Source organism: Apodemus sylvaticus, chromosome 9, assembly GCF_947179515.1.
Source record: "Apodemus sylvaticus chromosome 9, mApoSyl1.1, whole genome shotgun sequence".
In the NCBI taxonomy this organism is placed as follows: Eukaryota; Metazoa; Chordata; class Mammalia; order Rodentia; family Muridae; genus Apodemus; species Apodemus sylvaticus.
In genome coordinates this window covers 110,113,670-110,131,706 of record NC_067480.1, presented here as the reverse complement: position 1 = coordinate 110,131,706, position 18,037 = coordinate 110,113,670, and the positions used below count along the sequence as shown (strand labels likewise).

The window sequence follows — 18,037 nt, the reverse complement described above, 5'->3', positions numbered from 1 at the left end:
AAGAGGAGAAGGAGGAGGATGAAGAAAAAAGAGGAGGAGGAAGAAGGAAATTCAGACTGGATTATCCTTGAAAATTAAGCCTCCAAAAAAAGAATAGCTGTGGCTTTGGTTCAATAATAATAGTATCTTTCACCAGAATTTTTAAACCTTATGTTGCATTGCAACTTCCCTTCATGGTAGAGTATGTGGAAGTTAAGAGGAGGCAGAAGACAGATTGTGGAGAGAGGGTAGGAAATGAAACTGGAAAAGCACAGGTCCCCTGATGATGATGGTTTGAATCTTGTCCCTTGCTGAAGCCAAGAGCTTACCTTCAACTGTGAATGACCTGGTGGCAGTCACGGTGTAGTTGGTTCCGTTCTCCGTGTGTGTGAATTGACATGTGTAGTCACCTTCATCATCACGCCTCACCTTGTCGATGAACAAGTAGGACCTGTGTGCTCTGAATCTTGGTCCTTGGAGAGCTTTGCAGTTCTGAAGCAACAATAACAACAAGACCTTCCAATCTTCTCCCACTCAATTTTCACTCTCAACTACAACACTTGTGCAGATTTTATCAATTTCTCCCCAGATTTCAAACTTTTACCTTAAACCACTGAACAGGTGCTGTCCAATTATACAGATCAATTGTTGGACATGTTATCTTGGAGCCACGTACTGTCGAGTACATCAGATAATCAGGGATGCTGCAGCTTGGTGGCCTTTTATGTATGGTGACATTCAAGTATCCAGTCTTATTCAAGTTTGGGCTATTGAAGTCAAGCATTTAAAAAAGAGATACTTATAACCATGATATAGCTTCATCCAACTGTAATCCTTGGACAATGTTGTACCATTGTTTGTTGAACCAGATGCAGAGTTAGGCCCTCTTCATTTTATTCTCACAGTGATGATTTGGGGATCATAATGATACTACTATATGAATTTTACAGATAAGGCACCAAGAGACAGAGAGGTCACTTGGTGGCAGCACACACCTAACTGGTAGAAGGTTATGGGTTGGAAACTGGGGTCACCAAACCACACCTGGGCTTATCTGACACTTTGTGAGTAGCAGAGATGGTGTGAAATCTAAACAGGTGGCAGTGTTTAGAGCTGCAGTTCAGGCTGAGGAATTTGCAGACACTGACCCCAAGTCTCTGCAGTCCACCTGTTTGTCTAGGACCTTTTCACCCAACACAGATCTTTGTGGTGCTAGATGTCTGGGCTTCCAATTGGAAGGCTAGTTGGTTCTTAATTCCAGAGAACATGGAGCAATAACTCATTGTTCAAATGGGCATCTAGACAAGCTGGACATTTTTCTAATCAGGCTGCCAATTATATATTCTGTTGTTACATATTCAATAGCCAGCCCATCAACCCTCAGGCTGCTGGTCTTCTCAGTTGTACTTTCTCGTTCTAATCACTTTGTAAACTTAACCATTCCACTGAAGGGCAGACCCTGAGAAAGCAAGGACAACTGGGCTATTGGCCATTAATGAATGGGGAATGGGCACAGGGGCTTATAATTGTTTGTTGAACAGTACCTTCTGATAACACAAACATAAAGCCCAGAGTCTTCCACTCTGGCTGGTAGAAACTTCAGACGATCTCTTGAGACAAAGATCTGATTTCTTTTTTGAGTAGGAATACTTTCATTTGTATCTGAGTAATACCATTCCACAGGATTATTCAAGCCTCCTCTTTTGGGGCATCTCACAATTAAAGCCTCATTTTCCAGACCCCAGGATGGTTTGCCTACAAGTCAAAAGCATGAGCATGATTCTGAAATGTCCAAGTGAAAAGACCACAGTTTCTGTTGAGGATTAGATTTTTAAATGGATCACATAGTGTAATGCTTCAAGGAAGAATAGGTCAACAATTAAACCCCTTTATCAAACGTGCCACTTAGTACAATAGACTAAGGAATCAATGTGAGCTAATGTCCCTCTTTGCTCCTAGTCAATAAATCTTTGTAATGACTTCCATGCACAGGTACTGTGATAAGTTTTGATTTACATAACTCAAAAATTACAATCTACTCCCATAGGAAATTCCTTCTGTGAGATTTATGATAAAGAGTAAATGAAGAGGAAATAATTTCCTAACATAAAATTCAGCCCAAAACAACAGGAAGCAAGCAGCTTAAATGAGGCCAAATGCTCCCAGAATTACTTAAGTTAAAACCATACCACTCATCTGAGAATCAGTACTTCTGCCCTCCGTCACTGTCCAATACATGGCAACTATCAGAATTGCCAAAGCCCAAAGCCCCATTCTCCGTCTGTCAATCATGTGCCAGTGATTGATGGCTGAGGTCCCTCGGATGGCAATGAGATAGGATGGTAACGGTGTGCTCATGATGTAGTTGATGTGTGCTGTCTGATGTAGGGTCCAGAAGAGAAATCAGTGTAGATACTGAAAAATAAACCATATAAAACCACAAGTAAAATATTTAACTTGTATTGCTTTTTACTTACTTGATTTGTCCTTGCCAGAAAGGACAGTCAATTGACATATTTATTAAGTTCACATACGTATAATACTAGGGCTCAGGTATACAATATTGCATTCGTCCCTACTGAACTTGAAATCAGACAGCAGTCCTGACAATGACCAGATTTTTTCATAATTATATCTTACCAGTCTCTTGAACATTTCCTCAAAAAAGCTAAATTAAGAGAAAAGGAAACAAAATTTTGCATTTGTAGAAATTAGAACCATAAAATTGAGTAGATGCTAGAAAGCACAGAGTTATTCAAAGCCACAGTCATGTAGTAGGCTGGAACAACACACACATCTGCTGTTTTACATAGCAGTGCACACAGATAGACATCATTTAAAAAAAAAGGAAGGAAGAAAAATGGTGAACTAAAACATCAGTCAGGAGGCCATCTGAGACTGTTCCCCCAAACTTTTTAAGAATAGTAATGCCCAGTCTTGTTCTCAAAAGCCACGGAGGCTTGCCAGAGGTCTGAGAACAATAAATAATCATTTTCTTTTAAAGAATCTATTACTGTACCTTTCCCTTCATCCGTCAGAGGAGGGATACAGAAATCCCCAAAGCTAGGAATAAATATGAAACTCCTCAGTAGTTTCAAGAGGGCGTGTTTCTTTGAATTGCAGGTCCTTTTTCTTTTACAAGCTTAAGACAGTTATTGATTCTTACCCCAGATGAAGGGCTGGAGAGATTGAGCACGGGGCCTGCAGCTACTCCGGGCTCCTTCAGCCGTTTCTGCAGACTGCCCGTGTGGGCACACTCCCTTTCTTTTTAAATACACAGATGTCTTGGCATTTTTTTTACCCAGCCCACCATGAAATTTGAGTTTTAGCCAAAATCCATGACTTGTTCAAAAATGCTGCTGTCTCACTCACTGGGAATTCTTAAACTTACCACATAAATATTTAACCATAAGGACAACGTCATAATCCATCTCAGGGGAACTGCTTAAATAAATCACTCTCCCCTGTTTTTGCTGGGTCAGTGAAGCTGAGATAAACAATGCTGTTTATCATAATGTTCAATCCCAAATCTCTCTCTCTCAAACACACACACATCAGGCTGTCCCCAAGCTACTCAGGACATGACCTCTTGCTGATACCTGTCAGGGGGCACAATCAGTTCCTGGGTGTGACAGTCTCACAAGCCACCACATGCTGGGGAGAGTGCAGGAGGAGCATGGAGATGAACCCTGAGATGCAGGAGGACATCACACTCCCATGGGTGCTTACACGTGTTCTGTAATGGAAAGAGAGTGTCAAGCTCAGTCCAAAGCAGTCTAGCACCTCAGACTTCAATCTATGACTCTCAGCTGGGATAAAGATAACCCAGCGTTCCAAGGAGCCCAACATCTTTTGGGGCTTAACATAAAACAAACATTAACAGCTGGTTTTGAGTTGTCCTGACTGTATTATGAGGCTTCCTTTGATGTCTTCATGTGCAGGAAGGATTGGAGGACCATCCCCACACCAGCACCAATACAAAAAGAATCGAAATCTTTATCCAGCATCTCCTTTATGCCCTATATGGCTCTCTGTGACTCACATGTCAACTCTTCATTCCCCACGTCAGCTAATGCCACACTGTTGTTCTCTCCATTGTACAAATGATGACCCAGAGGCACAGAGATTAAGTAAGGGGTCCACACAAGATAGCGCTAAGAGAATTAGAACCCAAGCAGGCTGGCTCTAAAGATCAGCCACCAAATCCAGCTGACCAGGTGTAGTAAGTCAAGAATGGCAGTACTGCTAAGAACACAACTTGAGTCAGTCCTGTATTGCTTCTTATAGTGGCTGAAACTCCTCCTGACATCTCGTTTCTGCCCAGCTCTTGGGTACTGGTGACACACTGCAAGGCAGAAATACCAGCCTTTTGCTGCCTGGGAACTTGACCTTGAGCCTGTTCCTTGCTGCTCTTGACTCCTATTATCAGGATCGCAGGCAGCAGGAGTCTGAGCACAATCCCAGACTACATTGTTTGGTAATTTCATTAGCATCAGGCTGCTTAAACAATTCAACCAAGCTCACTCAGTTGTGACTGGGGTTAAAACCAAGTTGTTGAAGGAAGGAAACCTACATTCCTTTCTTTTTCCACGGGGCAACTGAAAAATGAGAGAGAGAAACTGTCATGGTCAAAACCTTTTACTGATCATCACCATGACTGAGTTATTAAAGTAAGATATTTCCTATAACCAGGTGCTTCGAGAAGCAATAAGCCCTTTTAGCCCCTATTTGGGTTTGTAGACATGGAATGCAGCTGTTTGTGAGTATGGAGAATAAAGCATCAAGAGACACATCTGAAGGAGGAGGGCCTCCTATCCATGAACCAAACAGGAGATTTAAAGTAGCTAAGTCCTTCAGAATCCAGCTAGCATCTGCCAATTTTTCTGAAAATTGCTCTTTTATGTTTTCAAACTACCTTGTTTTCAAAATCAACCTTATAAAAATCGAACATGATTTTGTACCAATTCCACTGATTTGGGATTACAGTTTTGAACCCATATATGAACCTATTTATCATCTGGTCCCCTGACATTTCTACTATGAAGCAATTAAAACAAATCCCTCTGATGCTGCTGGGAGGACAGTCAGCTCCTTCCATTTGGACCTTGGCACTGGCATGTTTTATAACAGGGAATATTATGCAAAGCATATTTATTTGACTTGGCCAGTGGTGCAGTTAAGTTTAAACTACAAATGTTATAATCCACCTGAGCTGGCTACCGGAACCTCGATCTTATCACAAGTCCACTGTAGGAATTGAGAACTTTTTTGTCATATCAAAAACATATGAACATAAACAGTTTAATAAAGCACAGATACAAGGTGATGCCGTGGACGACAGTGGGGAGATGTTGCAGTTAGGATAGGGTTTACAGGTGAAATTGGCAGCTCATCCACATGGGCTGACCTGCCACATATATAGAGGAAGGCAGATCAAGTATGAAGAATTTAGCTCCGAGCCAATGACAATGTGCTCATTACTGATAGAGGAAAAGCTGTGGAGAAGCCAGCTTTCATGGGTGTCAGTCAGGAGACAAGGCTAGAGGACACGCAGTATCAGGTTCTGCAGGAAGGAAGATGTTTCTCTTGATGCGCATGCTTCTTGTTGTTCGGGCAGAGCGGCAGCTAGAGCAGAAGGACAAACAGGAAGCAAGAGAGCCTGAGTAGCCCTGGAGAAAGTGAATTGAAGGATCCAGGAGAGAAGGAGCATTTCCAGTGATGTCAGGCTACGTGAGATCTGTGACTGATGGATGACAGCTCCACACACACATTCACTAGGAAAAAGAAAAATATGAAAACCCAATAAAAATGTTCTTTAATTTCAGTAGGACAAAGTAATTCATTCTTTGCTTGTTTTGGTAAGATATTCTGAAAGTTATGAACTGCTTATGTAAGCAGCTTTCTGGTGTCTTATCAGTCTCTTCTGGACACACTGACTCCGAAAGAACCCAGATGTCCCTCAACGGAGGAATGGATACAGAAAATGTGGTATATACACACAATGGAGTACTATTCAGCCATTAGAAACAATGAATTCAAGAAATTCTTAGACAAATGGATGGAACTGGAGAACATCAACCTAAGTGAGGTAACCCAATCTCAAAATAACACTCATGGTATGCACTCACTGATAAACAGATATCAGCCTAGAAGCTTAGAATACCCAAGACACAATTCACATAACAAATGATGCCCAAGAAGAAGGAAGGAGTGGCCCCTGGTCCTGAAAAGGCTCAGTGCAGCAGTGTAGGGGAATACCAGGACAGGGAAGTGGGAAGGAGTTGATTGGGGAACAGGGGGAAGGAAATGGGCTTATGGGACATTCGGGGAGGGGGGATCCAGGAAAGGGGAAATCACTTGAAATGTAAATAAAGAATATATCGAATAAAAAAAATAAAGAAAAAAGAATCTAAGCAACTTGCACAGATCTCTACTTCTACCTTAGCAAGAGGAAAAGCCAATATCCTAGAGTGTCCATGTGGATTTATTGACAGGATGCTAAGCCATGATGAAACTACTCTGACCAAAAGCAACACAGCAGGGAGGAGAAGGTTTGGTTGGCTCCCAGGCTACAATCCATTGCTGAAGGAAGTCACAGAAGGAGCTCAAGGCAAGAACCTGGAAGTAGGAGGTGAAGTAGAGACTGAAGAAGAATGCTGCCTACTGGCTTTCTTTCCCGGCTTGTCAAGTCCATGTAGGACTAGGCACATCCTCTCCCAGAGGCCAGACAAGGCAGCCCAGCTAGGGAACAGGATCCACTGGCAGACAACAGGAAGGAAAGTAACTCTGACATTTATATACTGTGTGATTTGTGCGTGAAACAGGGACAACTTCACAACACACACACACACACACACACACACACACACACACACACACACTTGGTTGAATGAGCCAAAATAGCCACAGAGGAAGAGAGTTTGGAATCTGACACTCAAGCTTCAGAGTGTAGGTGACAACGGGAGAGTGATGTACCTCTACTCAGAGACCTCAGCTCTCCTGAAACATTCACTTCCCTCGCTCATCTTTCGCCAGGCCCAGGTCACTCTGGGAAGATCCATGGGGAAACCTTGACCATAAAAACAGCCATCAGCAAAAATGGAGAAAGAACTCTGTGGGGGGTGGCCCTGTTGTGAGTACCCCCCAGCAGTCCTAATTGTTTGCATGTGTGTGGTGACTAAGACATAAGTAAGTCATTCAGACCTCGGAGCACTTCCTGTGTCACATGCCCCTGACCATGTGTCACAGAGTGTGAATTTGTCACACCTTAATTGAGTCCAGGTGTATCTTCCTTTGTGTAACAGTCACTGAGGTTGTGATTTTTCCCAGCACCAGAGCTGATTTTATCTATTTTTTATTTATACACACACACATTTTAGGGGGATTCTAAATTTTTCATGAAAACTCTAAATATTAAAATATCCAAAACACTGTTTCAAAGAAAAGGGAGCCAGTCAGAGGACAGAAACAACCTGACATTAAGAATTCATATATAACTAATATAACTGTAGCAGTCAAAGGCGGGAAATGAACACCTAGAAATAGACTCGGGGAGTGATTTGGCATTCCATGAAAGTATACAAAGAAGTGTATGGGGGAAACATCATTTTCCAACACATGATGATAGAAAACTCTTTCCTTCTTTCCCCAAACCTTTAGCTCCACCTTCCCCTCTTTCTTGGCCCCTCTTTCTCTCCCCAATCTATGGGCAGAGAAAAAAAAAGATGTATGGCTCTAATAAGTCTTACAGGATACTCATATTTTCTCACATGGGCTCCATGGGAATTTTGGGTTTAAATCCTGGTTTGATAAGCTGCTTCTCATAAGCAGGTATAGATAGAAGTGTGAATTAATTGTTTTAAAGATAGCACAATGAAGTCTGCAGGAGACTCATATTCTCTAAGTGGGCTCCATGGGAATTCTGGCTTAATATCCTGACATGACAAATTAGAAAGGCCTAAATAGGCTCATACGGTATTTCTTTAGTTTACTTCATTTGTTTTAAATTGTTCTTATTATCAAAATGTGTGTGATTTTGAGTACCGTCGTTTTATTGTTCCTCTGGGACAGAGGGTAAGCTACAGGTTTTCCTGGTTACCAGCTGAAGTATTCTTTCAGCTGATTTGATGGAAAGTTTTTGTCTCTGTGTTTTTGGAAAAGGTGATTAAGGTATTTACACCTTCCAGAGTTATATGGATCAGATTTGATAGAGGGAGACCCCTTGAAGAACTAGATTCCAGAGAATCAAACAAAAAGGTTATCTTGATGATACTAAAATTTTGTTTGAGATTTACATATTACAGAATACAGCCTGCTGAATTTCATCATCAGACATGCTGAACTGACTCGCCGGAACTCCTGATGTCTTGTTTTTTCATCCAGATCCAGTCAAGACACTGACATCAGAGACCAACCATCTCCCCCATTTTCCCTACACTTCCCCCCACCTTCGAAAATATCTCAACGCCTATATTCAGTCTGAAAAAGTTATAAAGAGTCATCATCCCAGTTCCCTAGGCTTTGGGGCTTGGGGTGGATATTATAGATTGTCTCTCTAGGGAATGTAGAAATGGTCATAACTGGAACAGGGAGGAATATCTAGAATTGATAATATAGCCATAATCTCATTTGGTAGAAATCTCTTTGTTACTAAGTTGAAGTCATAATTTCTTAAATGTTCATAATTTGATGCGAAATCAAGGGTTTCATTGTTATTAAATTCTTTTATTGATAATTAAAATTTAAAAGTACAGGGCTTAGCCCCAGTCCTTCTGTTGCTGTTATTATAAACAGATCTGAGATGTTTAAGCCTGTGAGTTAAGGGCCAAATAGGAAATTCATGGCTCTGAGTTTATTGTTAGGATGTTCTCAGTTATTTTAATTAGAAATGGCTGAGAGTAGTTAATAGAGAACAGTCCAAATTACATAGATAGTTGGTCTTCAAAAACGTCAGAAGTCCGCAAAATGTGACATTTAATGTTATTTATTCACTTGTTGTTGAGACAAGTGTGCTATGATGGCATTCCCTATCTTGAATTCAAAGAAGAAATTTAGCATCAATTGGAGTTGCTCCAGTTGTGAAGAGAGACCCACTAGACAAGAATTGCCTCATTTCATATGCAGACAAAATACTGTCTAGAAAAAGGACTGATAATCTCTGCCAATACAGGGTACCCAGCCCTTCAAAATTCTGCATTACAAAGGTCTGTCTGATGACCCTGGGCCAGAAGGCTAAAGACTGATGCGCCAACATTTTTAAGTATAAAGGATTGTTTAGATGGTCTGTAGTCTCTGTAAGTTGGCTAAGTTTTGGAAGCTATATTTTGTGCTTCTCATATTTTCAGGTAATATTAGTCATTCTTGAATTTCTGATGGGGTTGAAGACTGGTAGTCTCATAGCCAATCAAGCTGTTTAGCATTGAGAAAGATAATAAAGATTCGAGAGGATGATTTTCAGATGGCTTACAATCTAAAACCAGGGCATGAGTAAGGTGTAGAATTATAAGTCTTTTAAGATAGGATTGACAAAGGTACTATTTAATTAACAAAGAGGATGGACTGGATATTAGGTCTCTTGTACTTTATAAATTACAAAATAGTAGTAGTTGTGTTCATTTAAATCTGAGATTAAATGGACTTTTAATTGGACATAAAGAGGGAACTATTATGGATCGCCCTGGAGCTAATTGTATTTGTTGTTAATTCCCTTTTCCTGTGAGGGACTTCGAACAAGGAAGGAGTCAGCACTCAGGTGATTTTTTGTAAGCCTTCTTCCCACCTTAATTTATAAATAAAGGCTAGAGTCAGTGATTAGGCAGAGAAAGAGGGGCTGAGAAAGAGGGGAAGGTGGGGCTGAAAGTTTGGGGAGAAAAGGAGAGAGAGGGGATGATGGAGGAGGAGGAGGTGGAAGGAAAGTGGAGCAGAAGCTCCTGGCCTGGAGAAACTGGAAGTTCTAAAGAGGCTCATAGACGGGGAGGATGGGAGCACAGTGGTAGATTTGCCCAATCTAGGCACACAGCATATATTCATATTAATTGAGTTGTGTTTTCTTTGCCCAGGCATATTTGGTTTGGAGATTTACCACAACATACACACACAAATGACTTCACTGATCCTAAAAGAAGAATGAGTAACTTGGACTTCACCAAAGTTAGATTGTCTGTTCTTCAAACGATACTGAAATTTAAATATGCTAACCTAGAGTTTCTGATAAATAAAATCCACACACCTGAAGAAGGACTTGGATAGCTGTAATTCACAAAATTCTCTTTTACGTCAACATAAAGAAAATGAATCAGGCAATTCAAAAATGAGGAAAAGATCTAAAGTGAAATTTAACAAAACAAAAATTCATCATTCAACAGTAAACTCATAATATTCAGCATTATCAATCATTACACATTAATATAATTAAGTTATTATACAATTTGATTTCACATTCATTTTTGAAAAATACTGGCAATACCAAGTATTGGAAGGCCATGTGCAGACCCAGCTCTCAGACACTGCACATATATTGCCATGAGAGCCTCAACTGACGCCATGACTGCATCACACTACAGTCATTTCTGATTAAACATTTGCTGTAGGAGACAGGAATTCCCATATTTGTTGGCCTGAAAGAGATAATAATGTATGTACACAAAAAGAGTGCCCTGTGAATGAAAAAACACAGGACATGTAGCAACATCCACCAGGATGTACATGAACAACCACATGAGCTCATGGTACACTGCTCAGCAATCAGAGAGAATAAAGCATCAATGTGTGCGGCAAGAATTAACCCAAGATGCTGGATCGACTGGAGGCCAGCAAGCAGAAAAATGCAAATCGAGCCACTCTTATCTCCTTGTACAAAGTTCAAGTCCAAGTGGATCAAGGACCTACACATAAAACCAGACACACAGAAACTAATAGAAAAGAAACTGGGGAAGAGCCTTGAACACACGGGCACAGGGGAATATTTCCTGAATAGAACACCAATGGCTTATGCTCTAAGAACAAGAATCGACAAATGGGACCTCATAAAACTGCAAAGTTTCTGTAAGGTAAAGGATACTGTCAATAGGACAAAACAGCAACCAACAAATTGGGAAAAGATCTTTACCAATCCTACATCCGATAGAGGGCTAATATCCAATGTATACAAAGAACTCAAGAAGTTTGACTCCAGAGAGTCAATAACCCTATTTAAAAAATGGAGTACAGAGATATACAGGGAATTCTCAACTGAGGAAACTCGAATGGCTCTGAATGGCTCTGAAGCATCTAAAGAAATGTTCAGCATTCTTAGTTATGACAGAAATGCAAATCAAAACAACACTGAGATTCCACCTCACACTGGTCAGAATGGCTAAAATGAAAAACTTAGGGGCAAAAGATGCTGGAGAGAATGTAGGGAAAGAGGAACACCTCTCCATTGTTGGTGGGATTTTAAGCTGGTAAAACCACTCTGGAAATCAGTTTGTCGGTTCCTCAGAAAATTAGACATAGTACTACCTGAGGACCCAGCTATACCACTCCTGGGCATATACCCGGAAGATGCTCCAACAGGTAATAAGGACACATGCTCCACTATGTTCATAGCTGCCTTATTTATAAAAGCCAGAAGATGGAAAGAACCCAGATGTCCTTCAACAGAGGAATGGCTACAGAAATTTTGGTATATATACACAATGGAGTACTATTCAGCTATTAAAAACAATGAATTCATGAAATTCTTAGGCAAATTGATGGAACTAGAGAGTTTCATCCTGAGTGAGGTAACCCAATCACAAAAGAACACACATGGTATGCACTCACTTATAAGTGGATATTAGCCCAGAAGCTCAAAATAAATAAGTTACAATTCACAGAGCACAGGAAGCTCAAAAAGAAGGAGGACTGAAGTGGTGGTGCTTTGGTTCCTCTAAGAAAGGGAACAAAATACTCACGGGAGCAATTATGGAGACAAAGTGTGGAACAGAAACTGAAGGAAAGGCCACCCAGAGACTGCCCTACCTGGGGATTCATCCTATAAACAGTCACCAAACCCCGACACTACTATGGACAACAAGAAGTTCATACCAAAAGGAGCCTGTTATGATTGTCTCTGGAGGAGCCCTGCCAGAGCCTTACACATACAGAGGCAGATGCTAGCAGCCAACCATTGGACTGGGTGTGGGGTCCCCAATAGAGGAGTTCGAAGGTGGTCTGGAGGAGCTGAAGGGGTTTACAGCCCCATGGGCAGAACAATGATGTTGGCCACCCAGACGCCCCAAGACACCCAGGGATTAAACCATCAACAAAGGGGTACACATGGTTCCAGCCAAAAATGTGGCAGAACAATGCCTTGTTGGGCATCAGTGGGAGAAGAGGTCCTTGGTTCTATGAAGTCTCAATAGATGCCCTAACAAAGGGAAATGGGGGGGGGGGTGTGGGAATGGGTTGGGTGGGGGCATATACTTGGAAGCAGGGGGTAGGAGGAGGGGTTGGAGGTTTCGGGGAGGGAGAAAACTGGGAAAGGTTTTAGCATTTGAAATGTAAATGAAGATTATATTCGATAAAAAAAGAATTAATCCAAGAAACTTTAAGCTGAAAGAAGTTACACTTAAAAGAATTTAAATTGTGCAACCCAGGGATATTGTCTTTCAAAATCACAAGGGATTAGGCAGTGTGGAAGACAAGGATGGGTGATTATCTGTAAAGGTGGATGCGAAAAGCACAGGGGTGGGGCACTGAAATTGAGATGAGGGTCGCAATCTACAGGAGTGAAAATTTATCAGGCTTCAAGTGTAAGGTGTGTATCTTGTGCATATTAGACAAACAAGATTGTATGCCTAAAAATAAATAAAATCTGCCATATTTCTCAGTACTTTAACTCCTGGAGAATTAAATCACATGTCCACAAAGAAGCCATACCCATAATTCCAAACCTGAAAATGCCTCAGAAGTCTATCAACACAACTGATAATGAAAAGGAATAAATCGTCAGTGATAAAAGGAAGGAATTGCTGGTGTAAGGACATGATGACTTGATGACTCTCAAAACCAGCATGCTGTAAAAATATGGAATTATTTCAAAGTTAAAAAGCAAGCTTTTCTCCAAAATATCCCAAGCAAAAGACAGCATATACAGAACAGTTTGTACTGTCCTGGTGTAGTGCTGACCAATGGGTATGACAGATTCTGGTGATGGAAACTGGAAGCTGTGTGGATGGTTCGCTGGAAAGGGAGGGGACAAAAGTCTGTTTCCTGGGAAGAAGAGATGTAGCCTGTGCTGGATGTGGCTTAGTGGATAGAGACAGGGTCAACTCTCACTCAACAGAGTGTTTAATCATCCCTCGACTAGAGACTTCTTTCTGTACATGTGGCAGGAGATGACAGTACTAAAGTCAGTTCTGGGATCTGTCACAGCAGGAGAAAGCTCTGCATATGGTTGTAGGCATGTTTTATTGCCTTTGCTACAATCCCTGGAAGAAAAGGTGACTCTAAATAAATATTCCAAGAACAAGTTGTTCTAGGAAGAATTATCTTGATTCCTGTTTTTAATCAATTATCATTATTGTTGTATGTGATGTGATAGCACATGTGAGGTAATCAAGAGATAACTTGTAGGTACCCCCTTTATGTGGGTATGTGGGGACTGGGAATTGAACTCAGACTGTTAGGTTGGTACAAGTGCCCTTACATTCTGGGCCATCCAGCCATCCTCCTCTATCCTGGAATTTTCCTCTTCAAACCTTTGGGTAAGTTTTCCCTTACATTTTTTTTTTTTTTTTTTTTTTTTTTTAGTTTTCTACTTAAATTTAAAAGCAGTCAGCCAGGTTTATTTCCAGTTTCTTAGAAAGTATAGATGACCTTAAAAACATTTATCAGGTCCACAGCACACACACTGACAAGCCAGAATGTCAGCTTTCTACAGTGAGGGTCAGGTCTCATTCTGCAACAGCCTCATGACAACCAGAAAGGCAAAGATGCAACTTCCAAAGAGTGTACTGTTTCTTTATTGTGATAGAAATCCACCCTTAGTTTCCCACCTGCAGCTCTTTAGAATCAGATTCAAGACGACCCTATCAACTCCAAATGTTTAAGCCTGCCAGACTTACAGATTCTGGACTTGCAAGATCCTATATTTGTATTAGTCAAAGAAAAAAAGAGCACAGAGTCAGAGATGCCAGGTTGAAAATGTGCTCCTATTGATTTTGCTGCTCCAGAGACTACTACTACAGCATATATCAATACAAGACCAACCCAACAGAACTTGTTTGATCTCAGATTAATTTTAGCACAACTGGTCAATCATAGACTAGCTTCTTTACGTTGAGCACCTGACAATAATACGAGTTTCTCCAAATCTTCATTTCTGCACTATGCCATTGAAAGGTAGAGATGCTTATTTTCTATACATGCTGATGTCTCTACAAACCAGGTTCATTTTAAATTCTATAAGTCACTTTTTTGGGGAGATGCAATGCTTGCAAGATCTGTGAGTGTATGACTAACAGCAGAGAGCAGGTCATCTGCTACCACTATGCTACCTTCTCAAGTCATGTTGATAACCCTCAGCACTTCTAAAGTTGGCTCATACTAACTGCCAACTTTAGAAGAGCTAAAATCAGCTAAGAGATCAGCCCTTCAATCCGGGCAGTTCGTATTGAGTCGACTGAGGTGGGAAGACCTACTCTAAGCATTCACTTTTATGCTCTACAAATTTAAAGTAAGATATGTAGAAATAATCTTTACAAGATAGTAAGGGGTAGGAAGTGATAACAGACATTGAAAGCAACCCAGGTCAAGCAGATACATTTTGAGGGATTCCCAAAAAAGAGTCATGAGGAGTATTCAGAGGACTAAATTGGGCGAGTGAGTCATTGGTAAGGATTTCCAGGCCTTAACATTTTGTAGAGTGAAACATACCAATTCTGCACCAAACAGGCTTTCAACTGCAACATGTTGAACCTCAGACTGATAAGGGAGTTAGACACAGGTCATTGCTTCAGACACTGGAGCTATAGGAAAGTACCAGATAGAACAGAGGGATATGAAACTACCTTATGTTATAAACATTATACTCCAGAAGAAAGGGATAAAAGTAAAAGATCATGTTTCATGATCTAAAGAGAAAGGCAAAGTGGACAGGTATAGGAAGGTAATCTTACAACAGATAATCTGAGAAGGCTACCTAGGAAGGTGGCGTGCAGAAAAACTACAGAAACACAGCTCAGGCGGAAGGACCAGGCCAGCCTGGAACCCCGCTGAAGATGGATGTCCTAGGTCTGAGAGTCAGAAAGGTCCTGTGGCCCAAGTGAAGCAAGGAAAAGTGAAGACATAAGAGCAAGTCAGAGAGTCACTGAGGTCATGCCTCATGAGTCCTGAGCACTTTCACACGAAGTGGATGGAAATGAAGGCAGATTTTAGGCACACAGCTAATTTGATGTAGATTCTAGAATATTCTGTATGATGAAAATATTTTTAATGACACTGACATTAAGGATAGAAGTAAGTATGGAGGCAGGATATATGCTTGCTTCATAGAGCAAGGGAAAAAAACAGAAGATAACATGAGGCTCCCGGCATCTAGGAAAGCACATTTGCTTTGAAAACCTGCCCCTTACAGTTAGAAGAAAAAGCAAGATAAACAGAAATAGAAAAGATTATCATTTTCATTTGGATTGGATTTATTTGGAGATGCTGGGAGTTGAGCAGGTCATTAGATGTGCTAAGCATGGGCTTGACCACTGAACTACATTCCCCACTGCCTAGAATATGTATTCAGAAAGAGAAGAGTGTACGCACTTGAGAGGCTAAGGCAGGAGGTTCACCTGTTTAAGGCCAGCTGGGGCTACACGGCAAGGCTCTGTCTCAAAAGGAAAAGTACAGATACAGAGAGATGTGCCTAGAAGGAGACAAAGAGGGAGGGAGGGAGGGAGGGAGGGATGGAAGGAGAGAAGGAAGGAGGGAAAGAAGTAATGAATGAACAAATGAACCAACCAAGCAACAATGAACAAATGACAATATAGCAGGTAAACATGCAAAAGTTTTCAAGTACCAGAACCCATCCATGCACTAACTTGTGCTAGTGTGTGGTTAATAATTTTTTTTAATCATTAGAGCTCTTAAAACCAGGGACATGCCCTTCCTGCCTATCACTCTTCCTGTAGATTCAGTTGCTCTGTGGGCACTGAATATGTAGGCACCAGGTAGGAAAAATGCCTTAGGACCAAACTCTTTCCCTCAACAACTTAATCAGAAATAGGGAGAATCCCAAGACCCTCTGGAAGATCTGTCCCTTTCAAAGTAGAAGCTCTAGCACCCAGATAGCTGGGCAAATAAAAGAATGTGCTCAGAGCAGGAAAGGGAAATGTACCAGTGAGGAACTCGGACAGCATTTCTTGTTCTCTCTTATCACAACACTAAGGATTCTACACCTAGTTCATGTTTGGAAACCACCCACTGAGCTCGGTGTTCATGCCAACATGTTGGCTGGCATTCTAGACAAGGAATCCAAGACTTAACAAAGAGAACCAAGCTGCCTAAAGTCCAAGGAAATGAATACAAGATCAGGACTTAAATACCAGGTTGGAGGTGTGGCTCCAGGATAAAGCACTTGACCAGCATGCATGAGGCCCTAGATTCAATGCCCCCAAGCCCCAGTGGACAAGAAGAGCATGGGCTGGATGCAGGATTGCATACATCTGAACTGTCTGCCTCAGTTACTATCTGTAGAGAATGATCAAGGTGAAGCATCGATGTTCATAAGGGGACTGGGGCAGTGCTGTGCCCAAAGTCTGGCAGATACAGAAGCACGCTTCCTATTTGTTTTTCATTTAACGTCTAAAAGAAACTACAATGAAAAACAGATGTTCTGTGGGGATGTTTTAGGCCCAGATCTGCTATTATTTTCTGTACACACTCTTCTGGACACCTTCAGAAGAAAAAGATGTGGACTGTCAACCCGAGTGTCAAAGAAGGCACAAGGACGGTGGTGGGAGCTCAGGGATTCCTGACTCCCTCATGGACTGATTATCCCACACCCCTCACCAGCCTTCACTGTCCTCACTTCCCTCCCCCCTTTATCCCTCTGCCTCTGACTCAACACTTTACCCAGGAACATTTCACGACATCATTTCCAGAATCATCTTGTTCCCAGGCGGAATTCAGGAATCCATGAGCGTTCTAGACACATGCTCCAAAGTTTCATATCCTACCACAGCCTCACCCTGGTTCTTCACAACCCTGTAGACCAAAATCCCATCTCATATGCTAGAGTTCAAGAGCTCAACCTTATTACTCTGTGCCTTGGTGATTGTTTTTTATTACCATTAATAATACTATTTTTCTCACAAGCAAAGGTTGTAGTAATTATCATCTTTAACCTAAGTTTGTATTGGAAAGGGCTTTTCCCTTTGAGATGAAGTTATATTTGAATAAATGAATAATAATATGATATAAGTAATGAATAATAATAATAATAATAAATGAATAAATAAACCCTCAAAGGTACTCACCATTAGCCAGAGGTCCTGGCCATCCTTCTTCCTCAGCTTCCCACCACCAGAATTTGTCAGCTGCAAAAGGTGACTTCTCTAATAGCTTTATGCAAATGCAGTTGCCAACCTATCTCTAAATACCTCCCTGATTCCTTATCAGTTACAATACAGGAACCCAGTTGCTGATAGACAAAAACTGTCTCTGGTAACTCAGCTATAACTGTTACCCATCTTCACCGGTTCTACTGTTTGTCTTAGAGATTTGACATAATGTACTTCCAGTTTTAACCTTATCTCCACTGACCTTCAAATATCATCAAAACAAAAACCAGCTGAACTTCTGCTCACCAGTAGGTCTCCTCAGTAGTGCTGTCCTCAGAGAGCAGGTAGATAGACTGAATTCCATACCACTGTGCTCTGAGGGTGACTGCACAGTTCTGCAGACAGTGTTACTCTCAAAACTTCTGTGTCAAGGTTTGGAAGTCTCTGGCACATACCATGTACTTAAGTGTGTGCAATCAGCTCTTTGCATACTGACTAGGCTCACACTGTCCCCTGTAGCCTCCACTGACTGACAGGATTGGTAC

General features: G+C 41.3%; 1 protein-coding gene across 4 annotated transcripts in view; it reads right to left on the bottom strand.

Moving 5' to 3' along the window:
- Il1rl1 (interleukin 1 receptor like 1) overlaps nt 1-17,536 on the bottom strand; it is a 32,232-nt gene extending 14,696 nt beyond the window's left edge. For 3 of the 4 annotated variants that reach the window (XM_052193159.1, XM_052193163.1, XM_052193162.1), the window contains exons 1-6: nt 17,469-17,536; nt 3,579-3,715; nt 2,169-2,394; nt 1,524-1,734; nt 584-746; nt 309-471 (exon numbers count right to left, since the gene is read on the bottom strand). In XM_052193159.1, the coding sequence (XP_052049119.1) occupies nt 309-471; nt 584-746; nt 1,524-1,734; nt 2,169-2,337 (706 nt within the window). In that variant the 5' untranslated portion in view covers nt 2,338-2,394; nt 3,579-3,715; nt 17,469-17,536. The remainder of the gene's footprint in view (nt 1-308; nt 472-583; nt 747-1,523; nt 1,735-2,168; nt 2,395-3,578; nt 3,716-17,468) is intronic. The other variant, XM_052193161.1, reaches the window with a different exon arrangement.
- Nucleotides 17,537-18,037: the final 501 nt, after the last annotated feature.